This window comes from Stigmatopora argus, chromosome 12, assembly GCF_051989625.1.
Source record: "Stigmatopora argus isolate UIUO_Sarg chromosome 12, RoL_Sarg_1.0, whole genome shotgun sequence".
In the NCBI taxonomy this organism is placed as follows: Eukaryota; Metazoa; Chordata; class Actinopteri; order Syngnathiformes; family Syngnathidae; genus Stigmatopora; species Stigmatopora argus.
The window spans coordinates 10725167-10752736 of NC_135398.1; the positions used below are offsets into that span (position 1 = coordinate 10725167).

General features: G+C 40.4%; 2 protein-coding genes across 3 annotated transcripts in view; one reads left to right on the forward strand and one right to left on the reverse strand.

Moving 5' to 3' along the window:
- cacna1eb (calcium channel, voltage-dependent, R type, alpha 1E subunit b) overlaps window positions 1-27570 on the forward strand; it is a 53491-nt gene that overhangs the window by 1081 nt on the left and 24840 nt on the right. For both annotated transcript variants that reach the window (XM_077614609.1, XM_077614610.1), the window contains exons 3-8: window positions 6355-6575; window positions 8815-9244; window positions 16684-16997; window positions 20932-21038; window positions 21429-21568; window positions 26637-26740. In XM_077614609.1, the coding sequence (XP_077470735.1) occupies window positions 8853-9244; window positions 16684-16997; window positions 20932-21038; window positions 21429-21568; window positions 26637-26740 (1057 nt within the window). In that variant the 5' untranslated portion in view covers window positions 6355-6575; window positions 8815-8852. The remainder of the gene's footprint in view (window positions 1-6354; window positions 6576-8814; window positions 9245-16683; window positions 16998-20931; window positions 21039-21428; window positions 21569-26636; window positions 26741-27570) is intronic.
- LOC144086029 (uncharacterized) lies at window positions 198-5154 on the reverse strand. The gene is made up of 4 exons (XM_077615778.1): window positions 4694-5154; window positions 1579-4296; window positions 1241-1339; window positions 198-847 (listed from the first exon to the last, which is right to left on the reverse strand). The coding sequence occupies exons 2-4, from the start codon at window positions 4291-4293 to the stop codon at window positions 404-406; spliced, it is 3258 nt and encodes a 1085-aa protein (XP_077471904.1). The 5' UTR covers window positions 4294-4296; window positions 4694-5154; the 3' UTR covers window positions 198-403.

Sequence of the window (27570 nt, forward strand, 5' to 3'; positions counted from 1 at the left end):
AAAAGGCCATTAAGAACTAGTGGCAATTATATAAAGTACTCTTAGTTGCAATTTCAGTAAAATGATGGTAACAGTGTACCCCAGCCCTTATATTGGGATATCTGCCGGGGAAACTTTGAAGTCAAATTCAATAAAAAAAATTTGTTTTTTTTTTTCTTTTTTCTTAAAGCCCTGCAAAAATAAAATATACACATTGATTAATATCTGTAAACTTTATTGTAATACAACTCGAACACATATATACGGTCTTACGGAAGAAATTGTAAATACAGATTTACTGTCAACAACATGAAATTGTCTTAAAGCCTAAACATCTTAAGCTAATACTGACAAATGATAAAGAAGTTGCCAATATAATCAAAGTTAGCAATGATCAAATGATAGGATACTTGAGTGCACAATCTTAACAGTTGTAGTTCCCTAGGTCTACATCAAAAACATGCTGCTTTCCAGTGCGTGAGGTTCCTCCTGTTGTTGTAGGAGGTGGCAATCTCATAACAATATTGTCTATGTGTATGTCATCCAAGTCATCCATTTCAGGATACACAAACAAAGGTTTTTTCATAACACTGGACTTGCGACGCATAAATTGCACCAGAGCTTCATCATCTTCATCAAAGTTTTGAATGATCTTTCCCACAAAATGTTGAACGGACTTTTTCCCGCAATACTTCACAAGAACAAAATCACCTAACTTCAGATTTGTGGTACTGACTTCATCTTCGATAGGAAAGATTTCAGTAGATTCTTCCAGGCTGTCATAATCAGAGAGTGCTGCCTTATTAGCGAAGGGCCTGATCTGGACAGGTGACAAATGTTCTCTGTCACAAGATACTGATGCTCCATGCTGAAAGAAAGCACAAATCATTATATATTATTATATTCACGTCAAATTGGTACAGTATTGACAAGAGACAAGGTGATTGAATTAAGCTGTTACATATATAAATAGGGAGTGAGATTAAATTAAAGTAAATGGCTGCTTGATGAATAATAGCACTGACATCTTTTCTTCGTCATGTAAGACTGTTGTTCCAAACAACTCTTTTATAACATTCAATTTTGTCCATCTTCACGTAATGGTCTATAATGTTAAATCAATGTCACAGCACCATCTCTGTTTGATAAAGTCAACATTTTCAGCAATTTTACCACCCTGACTTTAACTGTGCAAGAGCAGAAGGGTAAGAACCTCAAACATTCAGCAAAATGCATGCACAATTTAAAAACCAGAGCCAACCTCATTAGCTGGCTGATCCTTTTGGCGAGCTGGCTGGTCCTCAAGGATGTCTTGTCGGTCCTGGGTATCTGTAAGGGCAGCAACTTGGTAGGTCAGGTCCTGAAAAACAGATTGATTCTCATAGCAATGACATGTTCTTGGCAAACAAATGGTACTACTGTAGGCATAATCCAAATTGTTTCTGTATCTAACAGACAGTTTAATAATGTTTATGGTACTGTACTGTAATTTCTCTTCTACTGTTAAAGCTTGTGAACAAAGTCCCACTTGTGGTTAATAAAGTATATTGTTATCATTAAATGTAACAATTTTAACATTGTTCATGTGAAAAGCAGTACCTTTGGTCTGTCATCAAGAGTCCTTGGTGGTAAGCTCTGGGAGGTGGCCGGCTGGTCCTGAACAACATCATGAGGTGGCGAGTCTGGGTAGCAAGCTATGCTTGTCTCGTCATCACTGCCATTCCATTCACTTTGCTCATCATCACTTCGCTCAACTCCGTCGTCGCTGTCACTTTCCTCACTTGACTCCGTCAGAGGTTCTTTTCCATTGCTCCCACGTCCTTGTTGACAGGCCTTTGTCATCAAAGCATTCCAAGATTTCCAATATGCATATTCTTGTCTTTCAGTAACACTCAGAATTGATAGATCCATATGTACAACGTCATATCCATTTTCCAATCTCCTTTGAAATAATTGTAATTGCTTCTCTGTCAGTTTGGCTTCTAGTGCTTCCAATGCCAAGTTTTCTTTTTTTCTCTGTGTTGTGCCAACTCTCTTGTTCATTTTGGTTTTCTCTGCATTGGTTACTGCAGGTTTGTAAATTTTCTTGGTTTCTGTGTCTGGTTCTTTCACTTGGAGCCTTCGTAGTGGAGGGTGACATTCACAGTCTGTCTTGCAGAAGCAAGACAGCTTTCTATGCAGCAGCACACCTTTTCGAGGTACAATCACTTGGTGGATCAACATTGTGCCTTGTATGGTTTCGCCCTGTAAATTTTGTACTATGTTATCTACGTCATTAATGTCTTTTGTGTTGACTTCAATGATTTTCACTTCAGATCTCTTCATGTTGTTCAGGAGGTCAGTGCAACTGAGGATGTCAGTCCCGCTGGCAACTAGCCTATCTGCAACTCTCTTTATTGCCGCACCAATTCCATCAGCTGGGCCCTTCCCATGGGATGTCTCCAGGAAGTTCCAAGTTACCCTTTCAAAGTGGTACTTACTGAAGGGGAGGAGACACATCAGCTGCAAGTTCGTTTTGTTTTTGTACTGGCTAGTTGGCCCATCAGAAACTACATGAAGCACCTTGACCCCCTTACTTCTGAGATCACTGAGGACCGGGTCAAGATGGGCCCACACAGAAGAGGCATTATGTCTACAATCGTGACTGATAGTACAATAACATTGGATATATTTTGTACCATCCTCCTTGGCCAACGTGGCATGAGCGGTGTGCAAAGTTATTTGTCTCCTGCTTCCCCCAAAATGCATGGCCTGGATTTCTGTAGTTGCTTTACACCCATAATTTTCTGAAAAATCAATCTGGAGGACACATGCATCTGCAGACAACCTGGATTTTACTAGTCTGAGCTCCTTGTACTGGTGAATGATACGATATTGGTGCCCCATAAGAGCCACAAGGTCTTTCTCAAGGTCATCACAGAGTTTCGCAATGGTGACAGATTTTTCTTTCTTCTGGATGACAACAACATCAATTGGCCCATTATTTGTCATTCTGGTCTCTACTCCCTTCTCCCATTCGTGGTATAACACTTGCTCCTTTGATTGCCTTATGTCATCAGTTCCATCCCTGTAGATCTTTTTGATGTATTTCTTGCAGACAGCACAGTTTCTAAACATACAATCATGCCTCTCTACAGAGCAGGTTGCAGCTGAGAGTAAGTCACTGGGGTTACGGGACGTAAGTAGTCCAATGTTGTGCAATTTTAATGCTTTCAACTCAAAATTTGCATGCTGCTTGCACTTGACTGTGTCTCTTCCGGTCACATCTGGGTGCACACAATAAAACGGTTTCCGTCTGGTGAACCCCACATAACTAAGCTTCAAATCTGGGTTTTGAGCCTTGAACTTGACATACAAATTTTGCAAAGTGTCATTGAGATATCTCTTCTGCCTTTTGTCTTTATGCACTGTCTTGGTGTCTTTTTTGCCAGCTGCAGGGGTACTATTGATGTCCTCGAGGAAAAATTTCTTGACATGCCCAGACACAGTTTTACTGTAGTCATAATTTCGTGTCTGACGGGAGTGCTGCAAGAGGGATTTACAGTTGACATTTCTAGTTATACCATGCCTGGTCAGCTGCAAATCATCTTTCGCCTTGTTGATCAATCTGTACTTTTGTAGAATGGGACCAACAACTGCAGCGTGTATAGCCTTTCTTTCATTTTGTCGCTTTTTGCTGGCTAGTACCTTTGCTTTGAGATCATCTTTGATAGCATAGCAGAATGTTAGCTCCTTCCTTATCCTGTTGTTATTCCCGCTGGAAAGGAGGGAATATGCCTTCGATGCTGGAGAATCGCTGATCACGTTAACACTCAACTGCTGAGCATTCTGCATTCTGCTGATCTTTCTTTTCAATTTCCGTATTTCAGTTTGATATTGCTTGATCTGAGCATTATTCTTGGTAATTGTTCTGTATGCTTTGCGGTCCCGGGCTTGCGTCTTTCTCCTGCCAGCTTTCTTTTGTGTTGATGGTTGCGATGGTCCTGGTTGTGGTTCACCAAATTCATCAGCATCTGGGCTAGGTGGGGGAGTGCTTGGCAGATCCTCTTCCAGTTGTTGGAATTTCTTGCTCCTTTGCTTTCGTTGGTTGAGCTTCCATTTTCTTCTCAGTTGCCTTTGCTCCCTCTCTGAAAGCTTGTGAATATTTGGAATCTTTCCTTGTGCCTTTCTTTTCTGATATCGTTCCCTTTCTTTCTCTAAATATTTGTGATAGGCTCCAGGGTCATTTTTAATCTTCTCCCTGCATTTGCGCATCGCTGCAGCATTAGATTTTTTCGCAGGTGGCTTACCGCCTTTTTTCTTAAATGGATTCATGTTCTGGAAATTTTACAAATCAAAGCAGGAATTAGTATACACATAAACATAGCATAACATGTTAGCGTCATCTCTACATATCTGTTGTATATTTAAAAATATGTATTTCATCTCTACATATCTATTGTATACACCTTTTCTACTTAGTCTTTCCCGTTATATGATACGTCTTTCCCGTTATAACGGTAAAGACAAAATTTATTAACGGTAAAGACACAACATTCCACCTCAGCCTTTGACATTGGTAGATGGTATTTCTTGGCACTCAGTAAATGATAGTGTTCTGCATGCATACACCATGCCCAGTTCATTAAAAAGCAAAGTAATTATGTTCACCAAGTTTTTAGGACATCGGTAAAGACATGGAATTGTTACGACATTTCACAGGTATGGTCCTTACCTTGGTTTTAGTTTCATTCTCATGGCTTCTGCTTAGCTGGCGTTGACAATATGGCTGACAACATCCTGGTACTTCTCCCACACCAGCCACCTGGTGTATTTACTGTGAATTTTTTGGTGTATTTCTCATGTGATAACGGTAAAGACACACTAACTGATATGAAAGGTACATCAGTAAAACTGTTTGCAGTTGCAATTCTTTTGCATTTTTCTCAAAGACAACTTGAGTGAAAATACTATTGAAACAAATCTAAACAACACATTCTAAATAGAGACAAACAAATAAATCATAACCCGACTTTTCATTCCTATAAACTGTGACACTAGATTCTGGACATCTAACGGAGTGGACAAATTCAACATAAACTGGCTCTCAATGTATTTGTGTCTCAAATAGATTTCTCTTAAAATTGGTGCCAAATGTAGTATAATATGTGGCAAACAAAGCAGTAGTAATTAATTTTTATAACTTTGTAACACATAAAGGGAAAGTCCAGGGCCATATCTTTACCGTTATTTGCTGAATTATGTGAAAATGACCCATTACCGTTCTTAACTAGTCGGGACCAGGGAGACAAATTGATAGGAGGGTGACAGTGGAGTTGACTTTAAAAATTTGTAGGACTGTGCTAGTACAACCTTTAATGGTGGCGTACTATAGTACACACTCAAGTGGCCCCCAACCCACACGATGGTGCACAAAACCATCGTTCTAGCTAGGTTTCAATTCATGGTTGACAAGCTAAAAGAGATCTGTCATCCTAATGACAAAGCTATGCATCCAAATGACAGTTTCTCATCCAGGTTTTTCATTCAAATGAGAACATTCCCCGTTCTTGAACAAATAGGTTTTTCCTGCCAATTAGGAAATTATTCATCCAAACGAGAATGTTTGGCATCCAAATGAGAACATTACTTACTCAACGAGAAACTTTCTCACCCAAATGAGACACTTTCTCACCCAAATGAGAAACTTTCTCACCCAAATGAGAAACTTTCTCACCCAAATGAGACACTTTCTCACCCAAATGAGAAACTTTCTCACCCAAATGAGAAACTTTCTCACCCAAATGAGACACTTTCTCACCCAAATGAGAAACTTTCTCACCCAAATGAGACACTTTCTCACCCAAATGAGACACTTTCTCACCCAAATGAGACACTTTCTCATCCAAATGAGAAGATTTCTCATCCAAAAGAGAAAGTTTCTTTAAATTTAACATTTTTATTATATTTGTATAATAGTATCATATCATCTTTGCAACATTCCTGCAGAAGTTTTGAAAGGTTAGCTTTTAAATAATGATATTTGATACCTGGTATTTTTTTGTGAGCAATCAACTCTACCACAGCATTCGCTCATAGCTTTAGTCCACCATCTAGTGGTGACTCTTCAAGCTATACACATAAAAAGGTCTTCAATGCACCTGTAGCACCCAGCTGAGCTGCACTTAGGTGTTCTTTGAATGTTCACTAGTATACAACACAAGTACAATTTTGGACATTGTTTCTTGTTTGCAGAAAAAGAAAGGCACACAAAGTGACTCATAACATGGCAGCCGGTTGGGTGGAGTGCGGAGGGGAGGAGGGGGTCTCTGGCTTGCCGTCGGTGGTGGGTTCGCTTTATTTCCACGCTCCTCTTGTTTATGCTCCTCCGTGTAGGGAAGGAAGGAACGCTTCTCCCTGGCTTCCATCCACAGGGGTATTTATAGCCCCCTCGACGGGAGTCATCACTCAAGGAATCTATGTGAAAGCATCATCCTCTTCATCATCAGCATCCTCCTCATCCTTGCTCTCAACTTGTGTGGAGCGGGCAGGGAGGGTCTGCACAGAGAATGCGACCTCAGCAGGACTCCGTGAAGGAATAAGAGCGTCTTGTGGAGGTAAAAGTGCTTCTTTGTTGTGTGTCACTTAGATTGGTTTGACATGTCTGCAATTATATTTAGCAATCTTGTTAAGGAATGTTTACAAGGTTCAACAGAAGCCAATGGACAGGTCTTAATAAATGACTAATTGGCGAATTGCTCCCCTTAATGGGTTTAAAGTACACTGTGCCTGTGTGTGCATTGTTAGTTGGGCGGGCTATTTAAAGCAAAAATGGATGGCAATCACTTTCTCTAATCATATTCATCACTTTAAATCATTTTTGCAACAATAGTTTTTGGAGGGATCATCAATTCCACTGACTTATTTGTTTGCAAGTGCATACATTGCATTTTATTTTATTATCATTTCCATTATTTTATTTAATCCAGCCCAGTTTGTGATTATCATTCATGCTTATCTTCACAAGCGTCACGGGGGGTGCTGGAGCCTATCCCAGCTAACTACGGGCACCAGGTGGGGACACCCTAAATTGGTGGCCAGCCAATCACAGGGCATAAGGAGAGATATAACTATTCACGCTCACACTCATACCTAGGGGCAATTCAGATTCTCCACCCTGCCTACCATGCGTGTCTTTGGGATGTGGGAGGAAACCGGAGTACCCAGAGAAAACCCACACAAGCCCGGGGAGAACATGCAAACTCCACACAGTGTGGACCAACCTGGAATCGAACCCCCAACCCCATTTTTTAAAATTAAATATCCAAACATTTTTAAACAAGTAAAATATTGACAAATGTTTTTCATATATAATAACATTTTCAAATGATTATAATGGATTATGATACAGATTTGTTTTAACTCTATAGGCACATTTTTGGGTTGTATTTGATTGAATATTTAAACAGATGGCACGGAGATCAAGAGCTTAGTTTTTTTTTGCCTCACAATCAACATCCTCTTTTGAAAGAATCTAAAGTGTGCACCTCGCTTTGCTCGTGTTGGTTTTCGGATGATGATGCATTCAAATAAGAACACCTATCGACAACCATTGACTATCACATCTGAAGCAAATTTAAGGTTCACTGAACTCAATAAGACTGGTTTGCAATGTGGGCGGACGGTTCGAGAATTCTGAAAAGACCAAAGCAAGCAAAGGGAGAATAAAGTGGACTCTGCAACTTTTTTGTTGATTGGTGGCATGTGACCTGCTACCCGCAGTCTTTCTGCTATAAACAGTTGACGTTTGACGAGTGAGTCACAGTTGAGCCTCGACCTCTCCCACACTCGTCCCCTTTTAGTGACTCTGGCTGCAACGGAACCCTCTTCTTCTTCTTCACGCCTCCGTCTTTTGACTCTTGCTACTCTCGTTAAAGGGGAAAAAAGAAATGTACATTCGTTTCTATTTTTCTATTCAGAGTATAGAGAAATGTGCCCTACTTTTATCTTTTACTGCCTTAAGAGCCATTTCCTGTTCTACAATAATTGTTACATTTGACTTTTGGACCATGAATGTCTCAGTAAAGCAGAAGATTATATTTTCTGTTCTACGGTTCTTATCTCTCACTCTTCCTCTTGGCCGGTGAGAGCAGCAGGAATACATTTTTCCCATTTACTTGTCTATGATTATTATCAGAAATTACGTTGCTCTTTTTTTTTAATCATCCAAAAATGTTTATTTCACTAATATGATATTTCTCGTTCTACTTTACTACTAATTTTGTGCAAAAGTGAGAGGTGAATTTTGTTAAGAAAGGCAGATTGCTTAAATTGGCTGCCTCGCTTCTGTCAGTCTGCCCCAAGGCTGCTGTGACTACAATTCTATCATATCTCCATGCAGTGTGAAGGAATGCATACTGTGACGTAAACGTATTAAATAAATCCATTGTATTATTATAATTATTCTTTTCAATTAATCTATCAGCTGATAAGAATATTTTTTCTCCGTCTGAGTTGGATGTAAAGACTTTCAAAAGTGGCAAGACTGCAATTTTAGCACGTCACATTTCTTTCATTTCTAACCCGGGTGTGTTAGATTAGAGCAAATAAAAGTATTGTGTATGTCTTGATAGTTTCCACTTTGTTGATTGCTTTATTGAACATTCAAAGAAGGGCAGAAAAAAACATAAGTGGCGATAAATCCCATCAAAAGCACACTTTTGGTTCTCAAAAACTGAAGTTAAAATGAACACAAAAAACAATTAGCTTTTACCCTTGTTGTTTATCTACAATGCTTTCTTAAATGAATGTTTACTGGCCCACAATGTGATATTTTTCTCCTTTTTTTATGTCCAGGGCTCCTTTTTACAAGGTGGCCCGTTGCCAGTGTGGAGATGTTTACAAGTTCCAATCAGTCCCTGTCCCGCTCACTCACGCCCACCATGTGCGGTCCTGGTGTGCAGCAGCGCGTACAATCCTCCTTGTCGCTCCCCGAACCTGAGCCCTGGAGGAAGTCTCTCCCGGTCCCCCGTCCCGGCCTGGCTCAGAGCGTCCGTTCCTGCTCCCTGCAGGTACCCCACGCCGAGTTCTTGGAACTTCCCGCTCGGGCGGCCAGCTTCGACCTACCTTCTGCCGGAGCGGACGATTCTGACCGGGGTTCGGGGTCGCCCAGCCCGCACGCTGCTCTCCGGCGACGTGGGGGCCTCGTGGAGCAGAAGGATATCATCATGGCTCACCAGGCGCACAAGATGCAGAGCACGCCGCAAGCTCGCAGGAAGGAGTGGGAGTGAGTACCATAATTCTGAACCCTTTTTGTTCTCCCCAATTTATGCTGAAGCCAACATGCACGCTTATAGAATGTGGGGGAAACTGCATTCTTGTTTAGCATTTTGTTCTGTTCGCTTTCTTCCAAGATTGCCTTAGAAAAACATCACATGTGGGTGTGCGTAACTGTGCCTAAGGCTTCCCCAAAGGTGAGCTTAGATGTTCATCGCTTCAAATAGCCTACACCTGCTCTGAGTGGTTTCGTTGCGGGGACCATCATTTGAAGTATACATTAGCTTTCAAATTTGTTTGGATTTTTAAAAAAATTAATTTTGTGGCACGTGCTTTAGAGGTGAGGATTCATACCTTGGCACTGTCCTTTCTGTGTGGTATTTTAATGGTTTTCTTCAGTCTATTCTAGTGTCTTTCCAAAAAAAAAACTATAACAAACATGGCTACCATTGATGGTTGTTTGTTTATCAGCGGCACTGAAACATGATCACTACCTATCTTCCCAGTTCAAATGGATTAGACACCTCTGGGATGTGTAAGTCTGTGGCTCTCAAAGTCCTGTCTAAAGGAGCTTTGAGCCTTTTGTGTTGGATTGCAGCCACCAAGCATGTAGGTGGTTCTTTATTTTTAGGAACCCTAAATTCTTGTGATGGAAACCAGTGAGTTGCTTTCATGTCTTTCTGTTGATTCCTTCTGCTACTTGACTTGATTAAACTTGAAACAGAGAGTGATAGTCAACCCAAGGAAGTCATCCCCCCCATGATAAAGAAAAGTATTTAACTCTCATACTTAAAGTGAACTTGGGGATTGCTAAAATTTGCTATTATGTATGAAGCAACATTTAGAATCCTCAACTCATTTAGTAACCAGTTAAGTAACAATATTTTCAATGTCCCACAAAATGGGGCATTTATTTGGGACCAGCTTCTTTGTTGTTTACATTGTACATGAATACATAAAAAGACCGTCATGACAATAATGGTATTATTTTTATGGATATTATTTATCATAAATACAAGAAAGTATCCACTTCAAAAGTATTAATAGCTTACATCTTACTAAAATAACCTAAGATTCGGATCTTTAAAAAGCCAAATTATTTTAAAAATGACTTGGAAAAATAAGACAAATGTTACGATGAAAATGTGAATGTGAGTCACCTTGTTAGGAAGTACGTGTGTTAATTGATGGCTGCTTTTATTGTCGCTCACATTTGCATTCTGCGGAAAGCAATGAATCAACCCATTATCCCTTACTGAGCCTTGGCTTCAAACTTAGCGGTAGTGTCTGCGTGCATTGAGCTTTGCAACTACTGCAAGAGTGACACCCAGCCATTGCGGGCAAGGCGAGGGTGGCGTGATGAGTCGCTTGCCAACACTTGAGCGTGAAGTGGCTCTCTACTAAGCCTCATTCCCTCTCCAAGCCCCCATCCCCAGTCCACCCCACACAAGCACTCACTTCCTCCCGCCTACTCCCTCTATCTCAGGGGTGTCCAAACTACGGCCTACGGCCTACTGTTGCCCGCTGCCCACTTTTCACAGACTATGACCCGCACAAGATGGTTAATTCCCAGCCTTCATTCTCTTGCAATTCTCATCTATAACACTAGATGGAGGTAGTCAGTTAATCATTGCCTTTCCATTATCAGGCACAACCTGTTTAAATCAGGGTAGGAAATTGAGTAGAATTTCAGTATTTTGTTTTACATAAATCAATACAGAACAAAGAAAATGTCCAGGAAAAAACCCAAGAAAATCACAAACAAAATGTCTCAATTGTTCACATTAGTTTAGTTGTTTTTTTGTTTTGTTTTTAAGCGTATTCAAACCAGGAAAAGTGCTTTTATTTTGTTCTCACTGCACAATTTTTCTCTTGCTTCTGCAATGCTTAAGTAGTGTAAATATAATTATTGCATCTGGATTATTTTGTTGCTTTTAGCCCTTAACACATTACCAGCTATTGACACATATAGACAATGCATTTAAACTTGGATGGGCTAGCAGGTGATCATGTTTCACTCACAAATCTGTCCAATCAGATTTGACTGGGGGAAGTGGCAGCGATCAAACCCTCGCAGTTAAATTGTGGTAGACCCTTATTACTATTAATGGCAGCCAATGAGTTAATACTTAGAAGTAACATATTTTTCTAATCCTCCTGTTTTACAAGTGAAAATGGAAGGAATTTAAGTTGGCCCTTGTGTCCTTTGAATTTTTTTGAAAGCGGCCCTCGGAGAGAATAGTCACCCCTGCTCTATTTATTCCAAGAGCCACTACAGTTCATTATTGAAGCATGACTTATTATTTTACGTCATAGAAAAGACACGTTAAGATGTGCTACTGTTTAAATTGTTTTTCAGGTGGTTAGTGTATTGCAGTTTTTTGTCCATTAGGGGATGCTAGGGAATCAGAGGAGGAAAGTAATAACAGGTAAATTTGGGATTGACAAATTCACATCAATTTTTAAAGTAAAATATATAGGATTTTTTTAATAATCTGGGAGAATTCACTTTGACACTAATATGAAATAACTTCTCTTTTCTTCTTTGAAATTTTAGTATGTTGTTTTGCCCTCATTTCCCTTACATAATATTTTAACATAATGCATTTAGACTCCATTGTGAGTAGTTTTAATTTTAGTAATCCATTTAGGTGAACAAAATAAAAAAAACAGGCATAACTTAATCTTCATACTGTCTGTTTTAAAGTACCAAACATAAACAGATTTAACTCAAAATGATTTTGTGTATTTTACCTCTAACATTTATTCTTTGTTTATCTAGTAATAAAAAACTTAACATAAATGTACTGTAAATACTATTAATTTGACTGATACCCATATGATTAATACTATTATAATTTTGTCATACCGAATACATGTATCTCAACCTATGTTTTTACTTTTACCATTTTCATACTTTGGATTTTTATAAGGGGTAGTTAAAATGAATGAATGAATGGATTATTGTGTGGAAAAATCATGTATGATTCCTTATTTAAATTATTAATGAATAATCAATATTTTATTTTAATGCAATTTAGTTTTATTTTCAAAAATATAATACAAATGTATATTCAACTATTAGGCAATTTTTCCTTTGACATTTGTCTATTATTTTCTCCCTTCCACCCCCCAATTTGAGTGGCACTCATTGGTCAAAACCGCACAAGCGAATATTGGTTGCCAGGGAACAAGTGCAGGAAGGTATATTTTTGAAAAAAATACTCCAACCACTTGGCTAAAAGTTGGCTGAATGCCTGCATAAAATTATTTGCTGTGAATGAACGTGTGTTCGTGCCAGCGTGATGCTTTATTGCTCACGTATACCAGTGTTATATGACCAATAAGGGTAAATTGCTGTTTTTTGGGAGGTTGTATCAGCCTTCCTTCTATTGCGAATATTTACAGTTCCACGATCAGGAGAAAAAAAATCTTACACTACATGGACAAAAGGCCCAGCCAAGCATTTCACTTCCACTGTACTGTAGTGAGTAAGGTGTACTAAAAATGTGTTTGATGGGGTTCATCCTAACCAAACTCATCAAAACTTGCCTTTACATCTTACTAAATTGCAAGCTAGGCCAGGTTTGTGGCATGGCACCGAATTGAAGGAATTGTTCATTCCAAAGCGGTTTTCGTAATGCGCAATGTGGCCACCAAGGGCACACTCAATTTAGGGGAATACTCGATAGACAACCATTCATGGCTACACTCATTTCTAGGGGTAATTTAGAGTTTTCAATCGGCCTACCCTATATGTTTTTGGGATATGGGAGGAAACCGGAGGGCTGACCCGGGGTTGAACCCTCGACCCCAGAAATGTGAGGCCGACATGCTAACCACTTTACCTCAAGACCACCCACAAAGGAGTCATTGATTTAAATTTTGCATTTAGCTTTTTTAATTTATTCTTTGAATGGTTATAATCTATTGTTTGACTTTAAAAACTTTATTTGATTCACCTTCAGCACCGCTTATATTCGTCATTGTTGCTGAAGCCTGATTTTCAGTGAAAGTTAAACCTAAACTGATTGCCAATAAGTCTTGGGGCACACACAGAGAAAGACAACCATTCACAATCACACGCTGCCTGCGCCAAAGTCAGGTGATTGAACCTCTACTGATTGATTTCATTTTTAAGCAAATAAACAGTTACACTATATGATAATTAAGGGGGCTCAAGGGAGATCTGCAACTCCTGAGCTGCTATGAAACAAATCCCCCCACAAGGGACATCTAATAAAGTGGACAGAACTTATTCGACCAGAGGTTAGCATCCCTTGTTATCTATACGTAGATTACCACAGTTAGGAAGTACTATAGGACACTTGCCTAAATGTGTATAACTCTGCTTCCTTATTTTGCCCACGTGGCGCATCAACTCAGTAGAAACACAAAATACAGTTAGACATCAATGCCTCTATTTGTATGTGTGTGTTTGTGTATCCAGTGTTTGCATGGTGTGTTTGTGTGTGTGAGAGAGAGAGAGAGATAGAGAGAGACGAATAGCAGATTTCTGTGGGAAGAGCCATTGTGAAAGATGTCTTTTGTTAGCAGAAATAAAAAGAACGAGAGCAGGGATACAAGCGAGGCCAGTCACTATGGTAACAGCAGACAGTTTGAGACATGAAGACTGATAGAGAGAAAGTAAAAAGCCAGAACTGCCTTTTGCATGGATGGACAAACATGTTCGCAGAGGATGTCTTCTTACCTAAGTGTGCAGACAAATGGGAGGAAATACAAATGGAGTTTCACCTAGTTTGAAAAGACAAATAGAATTGAATAAAAGAAAAATTAAATACATAGAGCAGCTGAAGACATTTTTTATTAGCATGAGTGAGTGTTTCTGTGTCTTAAAATTGGCACACATGATTGAAATGAAGAAAAAAAGCACTAAAGGAACAGATGGATAGAACCAATATTCATAAAAGTGGAAATATGTTCCTTTCATTAACCATTGAACACATTCTTTGGACTTTTTTTAATTTAAAAAATGGAGTAGGGTTTTGAATGTATCATAGTATCATTTGTATTTGTATCAAATTTGAAAGAAATCATAGAATAATTTGTTTTTATATATAGTTCAGCGATTTTTTATAAGCAGATTGTTGTTACTTGTCACATACATGAGGCTCTTCTTTATCATTTCAATCTATAAAATCAGACACTCCATCCCATCTGAATCACAGATGTTTTTTTCTTCATTTTTATACCTCCTTGCAGATTTGCACTTGTTTGGCAAGAGTAAACTTGTCTACGTCTCTCGGCTGCGCTCACAATCCTTATCCGAGCTCCCAAACACTAACCATCTGCTAGATCTGATTTAGCATATTAGCTTTTTTTCCAACCCAGTTTACCTAAAAGTTTTTTTTAAGAAAAAATGTGATAATAAATCTTCAACTGATAATGAGGTCCCACTTGTGGCATCCAAGGACCACCCTCCCTTTTTATCCTTCACTCCCCCAAAAGGAGCAGATCTATTTTACGCTCTATTTTTATGTCTGACTTTTGCTCCAATTTTACCACATTGGCCTACTTTTGAAATATTCCTGTAGGACCATGCAGCGTCCAATAGCTTTACTATTTTAAACTGCTTTTATTGACATTTGCTGTTGTTCCGCATTTGGCTTTTAATGCAACCTCTGTTGCAATTTAAAAAAAAAATAGTAAAAAGTACTGCCACTATTCTTACTAACTAGTATTACCAGTACTACTACCGTCTCAGTTTGAGATGCCCCTGCAGGCTCCTCTCCACTACTACTACTTTTACTTCTACAAATGAATTTATTTACCACATGAGTTTGAGTATTGACAGCTCTGCTCATTCACTTAGTCTTGCAAGACCAGTTTTAAAATGTTGCCAGCTCCATTCGATCTTTGTGTAGTTCAATGAATGTTTAAATTGAAGAATGGGGCCAGAGGCCCAGAGGAGCCAACTTAAATTAGTTTGATAGCTTCAGCTTGCATTTCATTGTCATGAAGCCGGAAGTGGCAATACACACTCTCCTTGCCTGAGGCGACACTGCCATCTCTGGGTGATATCAGTCTCCCCCTAACTAGAACTAGAAAACAAAATCTCTTTTAAACTTCAATGGGCACTTCACTTGATTTTATTTTTGTAAGAAATGTATGCAAAAAAATGTGTATGTGTCCACACAGCATCTGCTCTGCCTTTTCCCTTCTCTTTTATTATAGTATAAAGCACTTTGTGCTGCATATTCTATCTGCGTGAAAAGTGCTATACAATTAAAGGTTTGATGGATGGATGGAGGGGAAACTGTTATGCTGCATTTGACCTCTTAAGAAAAATAATACAAATAAAAAAAAATTGAATCGTTTTTACTTATTCCTCATTCTCTTCCCTTGATGGTTGTTTAGGCAGGGGTGTAAAAACTACGGCCCACAACAAATTATGAAAATCTTGAGTATGACCCCCCCACAAGAAGCTTGACTTCAGCCTACATTCTGTTGCACTTTGCTACGTCAACACTAGATGGAGCTAGTCACTTAAATGGTGCCTCTCCATTAGCTCAGAGGTCAAAACCTTACATGTTGAAATCAAGCAACCTGGTGGTGTAGTGTTTCACTCGCTTGTCTTCGGTGCTGGCAGCGTGGGATCGATTGCCACTCAGTGGCGGTGTGATTGTGAGCGCAAATGTTTTTTTTGTCGCTGTGTTTGCCCTACGACTGAATGGCGACCAGTTTAGGGTGTAGTTGGCTAGGATAGACTCCAGCACAAGCACCCCTAACCAGGAGAAGTGGTGTTGAAAATGAAATATGACATGTTTTCATTGGTAATTTCCTTGCTTTATATTCATTTTTTCCAGCATTCGTATTCCTCTGGATTATTTTGTTCCTTACCATCCTTAACTCATTAATTGCAACTGACAATTATAGACATAATGATGCATATCAACTTTGCAGAGTGGCATTGACTGATGGTTTTGACTGCGATAGACGTCCAATCGAATTTGGCATCAAGGGCTTGCTTTGTTTTTTTGTTTTTTTTTAGAGCGGCCCTTTTTTGAAAGTTTGGACACCCCAGTTTTAAGGTGTAAAAAAATTATCAGTGTGATTGTGATTGCTATGGTAACTCAGTGGACGGCCCTCCACTTGCTCTCCTCCTCCTCCTCCTCCTCCTCCTGCATTAATGCACCCGGTAGGAGGGTTTCTGTTCCAGCTACTGTGCCGTGCTTATGAGTTCTCGAACAGCCCATCAGTCGAGCAGGTGATCTTCACCGTCCTCCTCCTCACTGTTGGATGAGTGCATGCGGTGGAGCCACTCTGGCAACCGGCCTCGTCGACTTTCGGAGTTGCTTCGGCTTGTGATGCGTAAAGTTTCCAAGGACCTGCCGCGGAATTCTCATGCGAAAAGTTGTTTTACGTGAAGACGGGACGTGAAATGGAGTGATCTTCGCCACTTGTGCTCTTTTCAACTCTTTTTGCTAGAATGGCTCGCTTCGGAGACGAGTCCGCCCCGAGTACCGTGGACTCCGGGGACGGAGACGCGGAGCGCGGCGGGGACGCGCAGGAGTCCGCGTCTACGGCAGGGGCGGCCGGCGGAGGAGGAGGCGGTGGAGGTGCCGACGGATCGGCCGCGATGACGGCGTCCATGAGGCAAGCCAAGGCGCAGCGGGCCCGGACCATGGCTCTGTATAACCCGGTGCCGCACCGGCAGAACTGCCTGACGGTCAACAGGTCGCTGTTCCTCTTTGCCGAGGACAACATCATCCGGAAGTACGCACGCAGAATCATCGAGTGGCCATATCCTTACCGACGCTTAGTGACGTCACGGTTCAGCACCACAGACAGCGACACACCGCCTCGCTTTGGTAAATATATCTATACAACGCAATTTACTACTTTTGATACATTAGGCATGTATGATCGTCATCTAGCCCCACAACTTTTCTTGTCTGTTCTATTTTGCCAATTAATAACCTTAGATACTCTTGATTGGTTAAAATCTTTAAAACATTGCCCGAAATGTAGCCGTCTTTTTGGAACATCTAAATTTTATCTTGTTTTTTTAGTGATTGAAATTACTCAAATTGTTTTATATCATGTGTTAAACTTCAAATAGTACCTGATTGTTTACCCCCTTTTAACATTTCCTTAGTTTGTTTGAATCGCGCATGCAGACAAATTGAGACACTTCTTTTTCGAGGTCTTTTACTATTCTTTGATATTTTTGTCATATCTACTGTCCACTTTTATGTAGCTCAAAATACACAAATAGATGATTACAAAATGAGACCGCCATCAACTTGATTATTCAAAAGTGACAGTTAAATGCCCGACACAATTGCGTGCCTGCTAAATTGGAGTCAGCCGACACTTGACCTGCAATCAGTGAAAGTGCCTCTGATTGAAATTCTTCGCTAACTGTTCAACTTTTCCAGACATTTTCAATGTTTAGTTGACATTAGTTTTGTTCCATAAAAGATTGTTATTCTTAAATTTGGGTAAATACATCAAAAGTACAATATAATCAGTGCATTTTATTTTCTAAAGAGTAGAGTAATTATACCCTGGGTCTAAAATGTTGGAACACTTTTGCATTCAGTAGAGTAAAGTGGATCAAATCTTTTGGCCATCGGCCTACAATTTATCCTGTTAATGATTAGTTTCTAATATGTAGGATACAGCAAGTCTTGAAATCTTGCACACACTGAGAACAGTTTGGTAGTAAATCACGGCAAAACAATTGTTAGCCGGCAGGAATTTTCGAGCAGGCCTCAACAGGGTATCTAGTGACTGCAGTAAAATCACAGGTTTCTGGCCTGCCCCTCCTATTAGACAAACGTCAGTGCCTTTTTGACAACATTCTAACTTCCCCATTCAAAACATGGCCATTAAAATTGTGCCTCACACACCCACCACCTCCAATACATCTTATTTTGGCTGTTTGTATTTTGACATCTGGTCACGCAAATTGTGGATTGAGCACCACTGGCAAACACTAGATGTGTCATGGTCAGCTATAATTCTGTCCAGAGCTTGCTGAATTTCATTAGAGGGAACTTTTGCCAAACATTTGAGGGAACCTGTTTTTTTCTTACATAGCACAGTGACCACGAAAGCACTCAAGAAGCTAGCAAACTATGGCAAGGATTCTCTCTTGACTTTGAGAGGTTTGCCTAAAATGTGTCTTAGAGATTTGTTATCCCTGAGCAAGTGTTCGCAAAGCCTTGCTGGCATGGAGGTGTTAGTAAGACATTCCAAAAATATGACCGAGAGAGAAATGCTTCTCCCTGTATAGGCACCAAGGAAGACTATTTTGCAGAGAAAGAGTTTTTGTATAGACAGGATACAAGCTGGACAAAACAGCATCTATTTTCACATGGTAACAAGTAGTGGTATTTCACTAACAGACAGTTGGCACTTGAGTGTGGTGTAGTTTGAGCATTATTTTAAGTTGAAAACCATTGTTTTATGTTGAGGAAAAAAGTCATTCAAGAAAAGTTTCCCTGAAATCATGAGAATTGGATTATGCTTTGAAGGGAGTATGCCATGTGGTTATCTAAAAACACATACAAAAATGTACTTAATTACAATTTTAATTAACTATTTATTTATTGGGGCGGCCCGGCGGATGAGTGGTTAGCGCGTCAGCCACACAGTGGGTGACCGGGGTTCAAATCCAGGTCGGTCCACCTGTGTGGAGTTTGCATGTTCTCCCCGGGGCTGCGTGGGTTTTCTCCGGGTACTCCGGTTTCCTCCCACATTCCAAAGACATGCATGGTAAGCTGATTGGACACTCTAAATTGCCCCTGGGTATGAGTGTGAGCGTGAATGGTTGTTTATCTCCTTGTGTCCTGCGATTGGCTGGCCATCAATTTAGGGTGTCCCCCGCCTCTGGCCCGAAGTGAACTGGAATACACTCCAGAACCCCTGCGACCCTAGTGAGGATAAAGCGGTTTAGAAAATGAGATGAGATTTATTTATTGCTCGAATCAGTCCATCCAGTGAGATTGTATGATGAAATCAAAAATAAGTTGCAAAGTACACTGAAGTCCAATTGAAAGTGCTCTAAAATCCTTGAAGACGAGCAGTGCCATCTCTGCCATAGGAGAGAACGATTGAATTCTTCACTTCCTGTCAGTGTCCCAATACTTTTGCGGGAAGAGCCTCCGCACAGAATTGGAATATTGTGGGGTGCAAATGCTACACTATGTGTGTGCCAATAAGTGAGTATGTTTGTGTGCGGGTGTGTGTGGTGATCATTAGAAGCAGCAGCCTGCGGGGGAGGCTCACACAGTGTGGGCAAATGTAAGCACATCTCTGTATGCCTTATAGTGCTCTGAGTGGGTGTCGGTTCAAATCCAGCTCAGCAGCTATCCTCTACCTCCTTGCACAGGATGTGTGCGCGTTTGTGTGGTTTCTCGTCATGTAACGCACGCCCTTACGATTGTGCGTTTGGAGCCACGTTCCCTGGCCAAAAGATGCATCGTATTGGACGGTGGATCGACCCCCCACCCCCTTGTTTGCAGTGTGCCAGTCGTCCTCTGGTTACCTAACCAGTGTGGGTGAGTGGGAGCGAGGGGCTAGTGGTCAAGATTCGCTTTGGGGCCTTGGAATCAGCAGAGAGGAGTGTGGGAGGTCTTTGGCAAAATGTTGGCGTATTCAGACCCACGTTCCCTCCCGGTCCTTTCCAAGTGCAAAACATTCAGATGAATTCAACGTGATTTGGACTGGTTAACACAATGCTTCATCACGCTGTACTTTCCAATTGGCATTAGTGATTTAGAGGGTGACCATGTCTCACTCAAGTTAGTTTGAAGCTGCCACAATGGAACATGATACGCCGTGGAGTTTTCCCTACCACTTGTGAATGTCATAAAGAATACTAGTTGAAGTACTGGAAATTTTTCATCCCACTGGGGATCTTGCAGTTGTTAAGGATCATTTCTTTAAAATTTCAAGTAAATGATTGCATTTTAGATATAATATTTAGATATTTTTTTTATAAATGGATTAAAAGAACTGGATTAAAATCCCTGAATATTCATTTTTTTATAGATGTCTATTTTTGCTTTTTTTAAATATATTTTGAGATTTTACAAAACGATTTTTGAGCTAAAAACACAGAAAAAAATGATTAAAAAATTACAATTATTGATTTAAAAGGGGGAAAATCAGGAAATTAAATATACATCTATACTCTTCATTTTAATTTAATCCTAAAACAGAAAGCCGGCACTCATGATTTACTTTCCCGGGCCACACAAAATGATGCGGCGGGCCAGATTTGGCCCCCAGGCCGCCACTTTGACACATGTGCTCTAGAGAAACATTAGTAGTATCAGTACTCAACGTTTGCCCTATTGAAACAGATTATTTCCAAGACATGTATTTGACATTCATGATATTATTATTGTGTATTTGCAGTGTAGTACCGATTGGGAGAAATTGCTGTATATAACCTGTTTATTTAGATGCTAATGGAAAAATAGAGCACCCATCTGTCGCTGCTTGAATGTTTTCCATCCTCTTAGTAAGGCCAAGGTGACACTCCGGTTCGCTTCCTCCCTCCCTCACCTGTTCTTCTTATTTCACAAAGAACTTTAAAGGACTTGAAGGTCGCCATAGCGACGACCGCCTCACTAACAGATTCCCTCGCATATTCCAAAGCAGGACATTTCATGTAGACATCGTTTTTATAAGATGTCTCTTTCCTTAACTTACTGCTTCTTACGCCATTCGAATATATGATCCTGGCGACCATTACGGCAAACTGCGTGGTGTTGGCTTTGGAGCAGCACCTACCTGGAGAGGACAAGACCCCAATGGCAAAAAGACTGGTGAGTGTAAATGCGAACGGAATGATCAGCGGAATTTCAAAATATGTTTTTTACAATTCAAGCACCTCATAGTTTCACATTTTTGGGGTCAATTGAAAAATACATTGAAGATGATAAAAACAATCTGTTCCATGAAATAATTTAAACCCAGGGTGTCCAAACTTTTTTCAATCAAAGGATACCAAGGTCAACTGGAAATCTTTCTACTTTTATTTGTTAAAGAGCGGATCCAAATGATTTTTTATAATTTTACCAATTCCTACAATAATTTATGCATCAGATTTAGACCTTTAAGCAGACAGAAATGCTTTAACTAAGTGACTAGCTGTGAATTTGAAACTTTTTGTGTGTGACTTATACCCCCTTGCTGATCCATCTTTACATGTGCAGGAAAAAACAGAACCATACTTCATTGGGATCTTCTGCTTTGAGGCGGGCATAAAGCTGGTGGCACTGGGCTTTGTTTTCCACAAAGGTTCTTACCTGAGGAATGGATGGAACGTCATGGACTTCATCGTCGTGCTGAGCGGGTGAGTGACGGCAGACCGTCTCCATAGCAACCAGAATGTTTATTTTGCACAAATTGATGGTCGCCAAACATTGTTTTTAGAACGGCTTGTGCAAAGCAAATAGTCACAGTCGTCTGCTCTTGCTCAGAAATCAATGTTTGTTCTTCATTGTTGTTTAGTGTCTGAAATGTCTGCACAACTCAGGCCTGTTTTAAGCATGTCAAGTAAGAAAAACAAAAGATACATAGCATTAAACAATATAAGTAGTATTAAAATGTACATTATATACTCATGCAAGGGACATTTTGCACTTTTGCATGAGAAGTTTTGGGACAAAACATATCACATTGCAGATTTGCAATACTACTACTGTATTTTCCGGACTGAATGTCACACTTTTGCGACAAATCTTGTCATTTATTTTATTCACTCTGACCGCCAAGCTAGAATTATCCCCAAAACTGGCTATGTTACATTAACAGGTATCAATTTAATCTGTTGTTCCCTATTTTACTTATACTTGAACATATAAAATTGATTCTTCATTTCTGATTAATTCAAAAAAACTGCCCCCCAAAAATGTGACTTATACTCCATTGTACTCAAGTGCAACTTATAGTTGGAAAAATACGGTACTGACATTTGCAGCACACATTGGATATATGTTGATATTGTATTTTACAGGCGCATACTAAAAAGCTATTTTACATAAAACCTCTTCAAATGAGTGTGTATTTCGACAAAATCAATTCAGCGTTTATGCAGCTGTGGTTGGTGAAGCGAAAGATTAATTTCCGACACACTTTGTGGATTTATGTGGGTGCATTCATACGCGCCACTATTCCTGTTTCTCTGCGAAGGCCTTTGTAGTGATTCCATTAAGCTTGACCCAATGGGTGGGTCTTGAGTTTTGTCAATGAGGTTTTCGCCATTTACAGCTGATAATACGAATGTAGGAAACGTGGGTTTGCATAGAGCTGTATCCATTTTAGGTGGGTGGATAACTAGATTGGCACGTGTGTCTAAAATCTGCTCGTAGTCGCCTCCAGCGCCGCACTAAATTCACCAAGAAGCAGGTGGGGGGGATCAGCGAGCTTGAAAACAACATTACACACAATGAGTTTTAATTTGAGCGCTGGATTTGGTGAATAAATTCAAGGCAGTGGTGCACGGTGTGATGCATGCGGAACCGCTGCTGTCGGTGTTTTAAGATCACAACTTTGCACCCACGTATTTTTTTTCCTTCCATCTTTCCGCCTGACTGTTTTCCTCTCTCTTATGTAAAATAAACACACTTGTTTTTTTCTCGTTTTTTGCTTTGATATCCTATACAGAATCAACCGGTCTGCTATGCTCAAGTTTGGTGTCAATGTTTGACATCAAAAACTGGGAACATTTTTAGCACTCTGCCTCATTCGTTTCAAAGTCATCAAAAAAATTATCAAATATGATTCTAGCAGTGTCATTTCTTCTTGGTAGATGATGCGAGAGAATTTAAACTTATAATTTGCATAAATTGTAATTCATTATTTTATCATTATAGTGTTTCTAAGGCACTGCGATTAACCGAAGATTAATAAAAACTATAGTATATTTATATTATTTTGGTAATCCCCTCAAGTCTATCGTGCAAAAAAACACATTTGCCATTAACTATGAGATTGAGCAAATATATCACGTGAGGGGTACTTTTAAATTCCATTAAATGCTAGGTGGCTCATTGCATTTCTTTCCTCAAATTTGTACAAGAATGAGTCACTAATAATAGGTCTTTCTAATGACCCACTCTTGTGAAAAAGAAAGATTTAAGTTACTGCAGTGCAGCATTGATTTGGCTTGTAGTTAAATTTGGCCCATTAGATTTTTTTGTGTGGTGAATTATAATTGACAGTATTAATAGTTTCACGTGAATGGAAAAGAGATGCATTTTCAGTATTTAGTGCAACCCAAAGATCATGTTGCTTAATTTAAACCACATTTGGTGACGGGTGGCCTGGTTTCCCGCTCGGCATCTGACACATTTATCTTGTGGCACATCTGCATGTCACACGAACACATGTGCACTCACATATAGTCACTCAAATTGCATTACAAGTAAGTCAGACTTAAAAGAAAGTGTGCACATGTGTAACGGGGGCCGTTTGGGAATCCAATCGAGGCCACTGGGCTAACGCTGGCGGCATTCATTTCCATTTGGTATTAATGAACTACTAAGAGACAATCTGCTGGGACAAGAGGCTCAATTAAAAAAAAAAAACTTCATTTGACTGATGTTGGTGGCCGTATGGCAGGCAAGGAGGAACTTGACCGCTAATTGAATTTGGTTGGCATCTATGTCATGTAATCACATCACATCTCTAACTTACATCATTTCAATTTAACAGTATCAAAATAATGAGTTATTATTTTTCAGGTTATTATTGTGTCCAGTCAGGAGGCCGATATGCAATATGCTGATTTCTGCTCAAAAGGAGAGTACTGCGACAACTGCTGCGATCGTGGCTGTTGTTGGCGGTACTGAGAGTGTAGGTGGAGGTGTGTGGGAGAGGCTGCGTGTAATTATTCAGCCTCACCACCGCCAGTTTGCCACAGTCTTTCGTGTACACAATGAAGAGCCAAGAAAGACGACGTGTCAGCCTCTGGCTCAATGACAAAAACTCACTCACTGAATTCAAAAGATAAATGGCAAAAACAAAAACACAATTGACAATGGTGTTCAACTAGTAGATACAGAGTTATCATGATCACATATTTTTGACAACGACCAAACGTCCGACTACCGTTTTTCCATGGGTACTCGGACGTTTGGTCGCCGGACGTTTGGTCGCCCGGACGTTTGGTCGCCCGGACGTTTGGTCGCCCGGACGTTTGGTCGCCCGGATGTTTGGTCGCCTGGACGTTTGGTCGCCCAGACGTTTGGTCGCCGAACTTTTGGTCGCCGGACGTTTGACAACATGACAGAGAGTTTACTGTTGAAACCAGCTCTCAAAATTATATTCATGTGAGAGAGAGTTTAATATCTAAATATCTACTGTTGAAACCAGCTCTCAAAATTATATTCATGGGAGAGAGAGTTTAATATCTAAATATCTACTGTTGAAACCAGCTCTCAAAATTATATTCACCCGGGCGACCAAACGTCCGGCGACCAAACGTCCGGGCGACCAAACGTCCGGGCGACCAAACGTCCGGCGACCAAACGTCCGGCGACCAAACGTCCGGTCACATGGAAAAACACGTTAATTGGATGGCAGCAGGGCGGCCCGGCGGTTGAGTGGTCAGCGCGTCGACCTCACAACTCTTAGGTGCTGGGTTTGAATCTAGGTTGGTCCACCTGTATGGAGTTTGCCTGTTCTCCTGCGTGGGCCTGCATGTTTTTTCTCCGGGTACCCTGGTTTCTTCCCACATTCCAAAAACATGCATGGTGATTGGACGCTCTAAATTGCCCCTAGGTATGAGTGCGAGTGTGAATGGTTGTCCGTCTCCTCGTGCCCTGCGATCGGTTGGCCACCGATTCAGGGTGCCCCCGCCTCTGGCCCAAAGTCAGCTGTGATGGGCTCCAGCACCCCCTGCAATCCTTGTGAGGATAAAGCAGTTCAGAAAATGAATGAATGAATGGATGGCAGCATATGTTTTTTTCCGAAACCTGTACCTTTCCGCATGAATGGCGCCTTCACAGATCAACCATCCAATCATACTATCCTAACCAAACCTCTCTACCCTTTCCATGGAGTGATAATGAGGCAACATGACTTTGAACTGGCAATCCTGCCCGCTGCCTTTTGTGGTCAATGTGTTTGGAGTGAAGGCTATTTCTGCTGGATCCCACTCTGCTGCTCCTTCCTGGTGTCTCTCACCACACCACACGTTCACACAAACTCGCATCCACATGCGCTCACGCTCCTCCTTCCCACGGCTTTCAGGAGAGCTTCTGCGTGGGCCGTAGTTGAGCCTAAGCCACGAAATGCCTTCTGTCCTTAAATATACACGCACACAAGCAGTGTAATGGGGGTGTGGGGGGTCAAATTTGACCATGTCAAGGGTTGCATCACGCATATGCCTGTAAAGTATCTTGTCTATAGTTTTAGCTGTGCACTAGACTAAAATCAAGATGTATACAAGCATTTCATACTAGTTGCTTTCCGTGTGGAGGTGGTGGTACAATCTGTATTAGAGTGTGTGATTGTGTGTTTTTGTGTGGGCGATGCCTCCCAGGTATTTTTTTTAAACGTCTATATGCCGTATGTATAATAATTCATTCCCTTCCGCTTATTCTTACAAGGGTGCCGGAGCCTATTCTAACCAATTTATGGACAATAGGTGGTATAACCTGAACTGGTTGCCAGCCAATCACAAGGCACAAGGAGAAAAAGAACCTTGCATGCATGCAATTTGGTGTGATCAATCAGCCTACCGAATTGGCTTTTGGGATGTGCGAGGAAACCGGAATACCCAGAGAAAACCTACGCAGGCATGGGGAAAACATGCAAACTCTACACTTGAAGGATGGAACGCACCAGGGATTGCTCACCACTTGGACACTGTGTCGCCATATACGATGATAATACACACACATTCACCTTTGTTACTAACATCATTCCACGTCTTTTTTCACAAGCATTATTTATCCCCACTCTTGGCTTGTGTGACAAAAAAAAGCTGAAGCATTATTGTGGGACGAAGCTTTAATCCATTATCCCAAGATGTTCACTTCATTGTTCTGGTTATCCTTGTCATTGAAGTTTTAGACATCATGGACAAACGCATTAATCCCTCAATCTTGGAGCCTATCCTGGCTGACTTGAGGCAAAAAGCTAACTATATACCCTAAACTGGTTGCCATTCACTCATAGCGCACATGCAGTGAATAGCAATCCTCACTCACAATCACAATCACGACACCACTTAATGGAATCGATCCCTTGCCCGCTGTGCCAAACTCAGCCAAATGTACTATTACCCCATCAGCGATTAGAATGCAATAACCTGCACAAAAAAGAGAGAATGGGTCACCTTTTTGTTCCCGTTTTATATTCATTTTCATCGCTAGACGACTGCATGTGAGTAACAATCTTGTCTGTGTATTAAGGATCCTGGCAACAGCAGGAGCGCACATGAACATCCCCGTGGACCTTCGCACTCTGAGGGCCGTGCGCGTCTTAAGACCCCTCAAGCTAGTCTCCGGCATCCCCAGTGAGTCATTTACTATACTTACTCTATAAAATACTGCTTCATGACAAGAAGCGACTGAGTGAAGTGCATGCTTCCACCAAAGCTTTAACATTTGTCCCGAATATAACTGCAAACGCATTAATTAAAAGTCATTCTAGTATTTAATTTGCTTGTGTAACTGTTGGAGGAATCTTGCACAGATTTAACATTTATGCTGTTCTTACACAACACATGTACATATGTGTATGTTTCAGCGTTACCTGATTTAACTTGGCAGTCTTGACAACTAACCAACACATCACTTTTGACAGCACCGATTACAATTCAGAAATCTAGCCTTTGTACTGAACTTTTACTGTGCATACCTGTGCATTTGTTGTAAATACCAACCTTTCTAAATTCCATTCAATTGAATGTTGAAAAGAATTGTTCTTTTCCTGTTGGAATGTTTCTTTTAATTGTTTTTCTTGAAAATCAGTGAACCTTGCCCCAATTTCAGCTTGGCAAAAATTGAGCCTTTTAGCAGTGCCATTTATATTTAACCTGTTCACATGTTAATGTTTCAATTAGGTGTTTTTGGCACATTTTGCTACACGTTTTGTTCCCCCTTTCAGACATTTTTGTAATCTTTTGAATACAGCATCTATAATGTTGAACGTTTTGAACATTGATTTTTTTTCCCCTCCATTTTAATCGATGGTCATTACTAAGACTAATTATCCAATTATTCGTCCGGTTATTAAACTCTCTGTTGGAGACTCAGAATCGCAGTTCCACTTATTTGGTAATTATATTCTAAACAGTGCTTTAGGAAATTATTGATTACAATCTTTTGTGTTTAAAACACTTTC

Bases quoted from the DNA above. Each gene is read 5' to 3' on its own strand.
- LOC144086029 (XM_077615778.1), bottom strand. From the start codon at position 4,293: ATGAATCCATTTAAGAAAAAAGGCGGTAAGCCACCTGCGAAAAAATCT. The intron at 1,340-1,578 runs GTACTGCTTTTC...TCTGTTTTTCAG, and splicing joins CTCTTGATGACAGACCAAAG to GACCTGACCTACCAAGTTGC. The intron at 848-1,240 runs GTTGGCTCTGGT...GCTTTCTTTCAG, and splicing joins AGGATCAGCCAGCTAATGAG to CATGGAGCATCAGTATCTTG.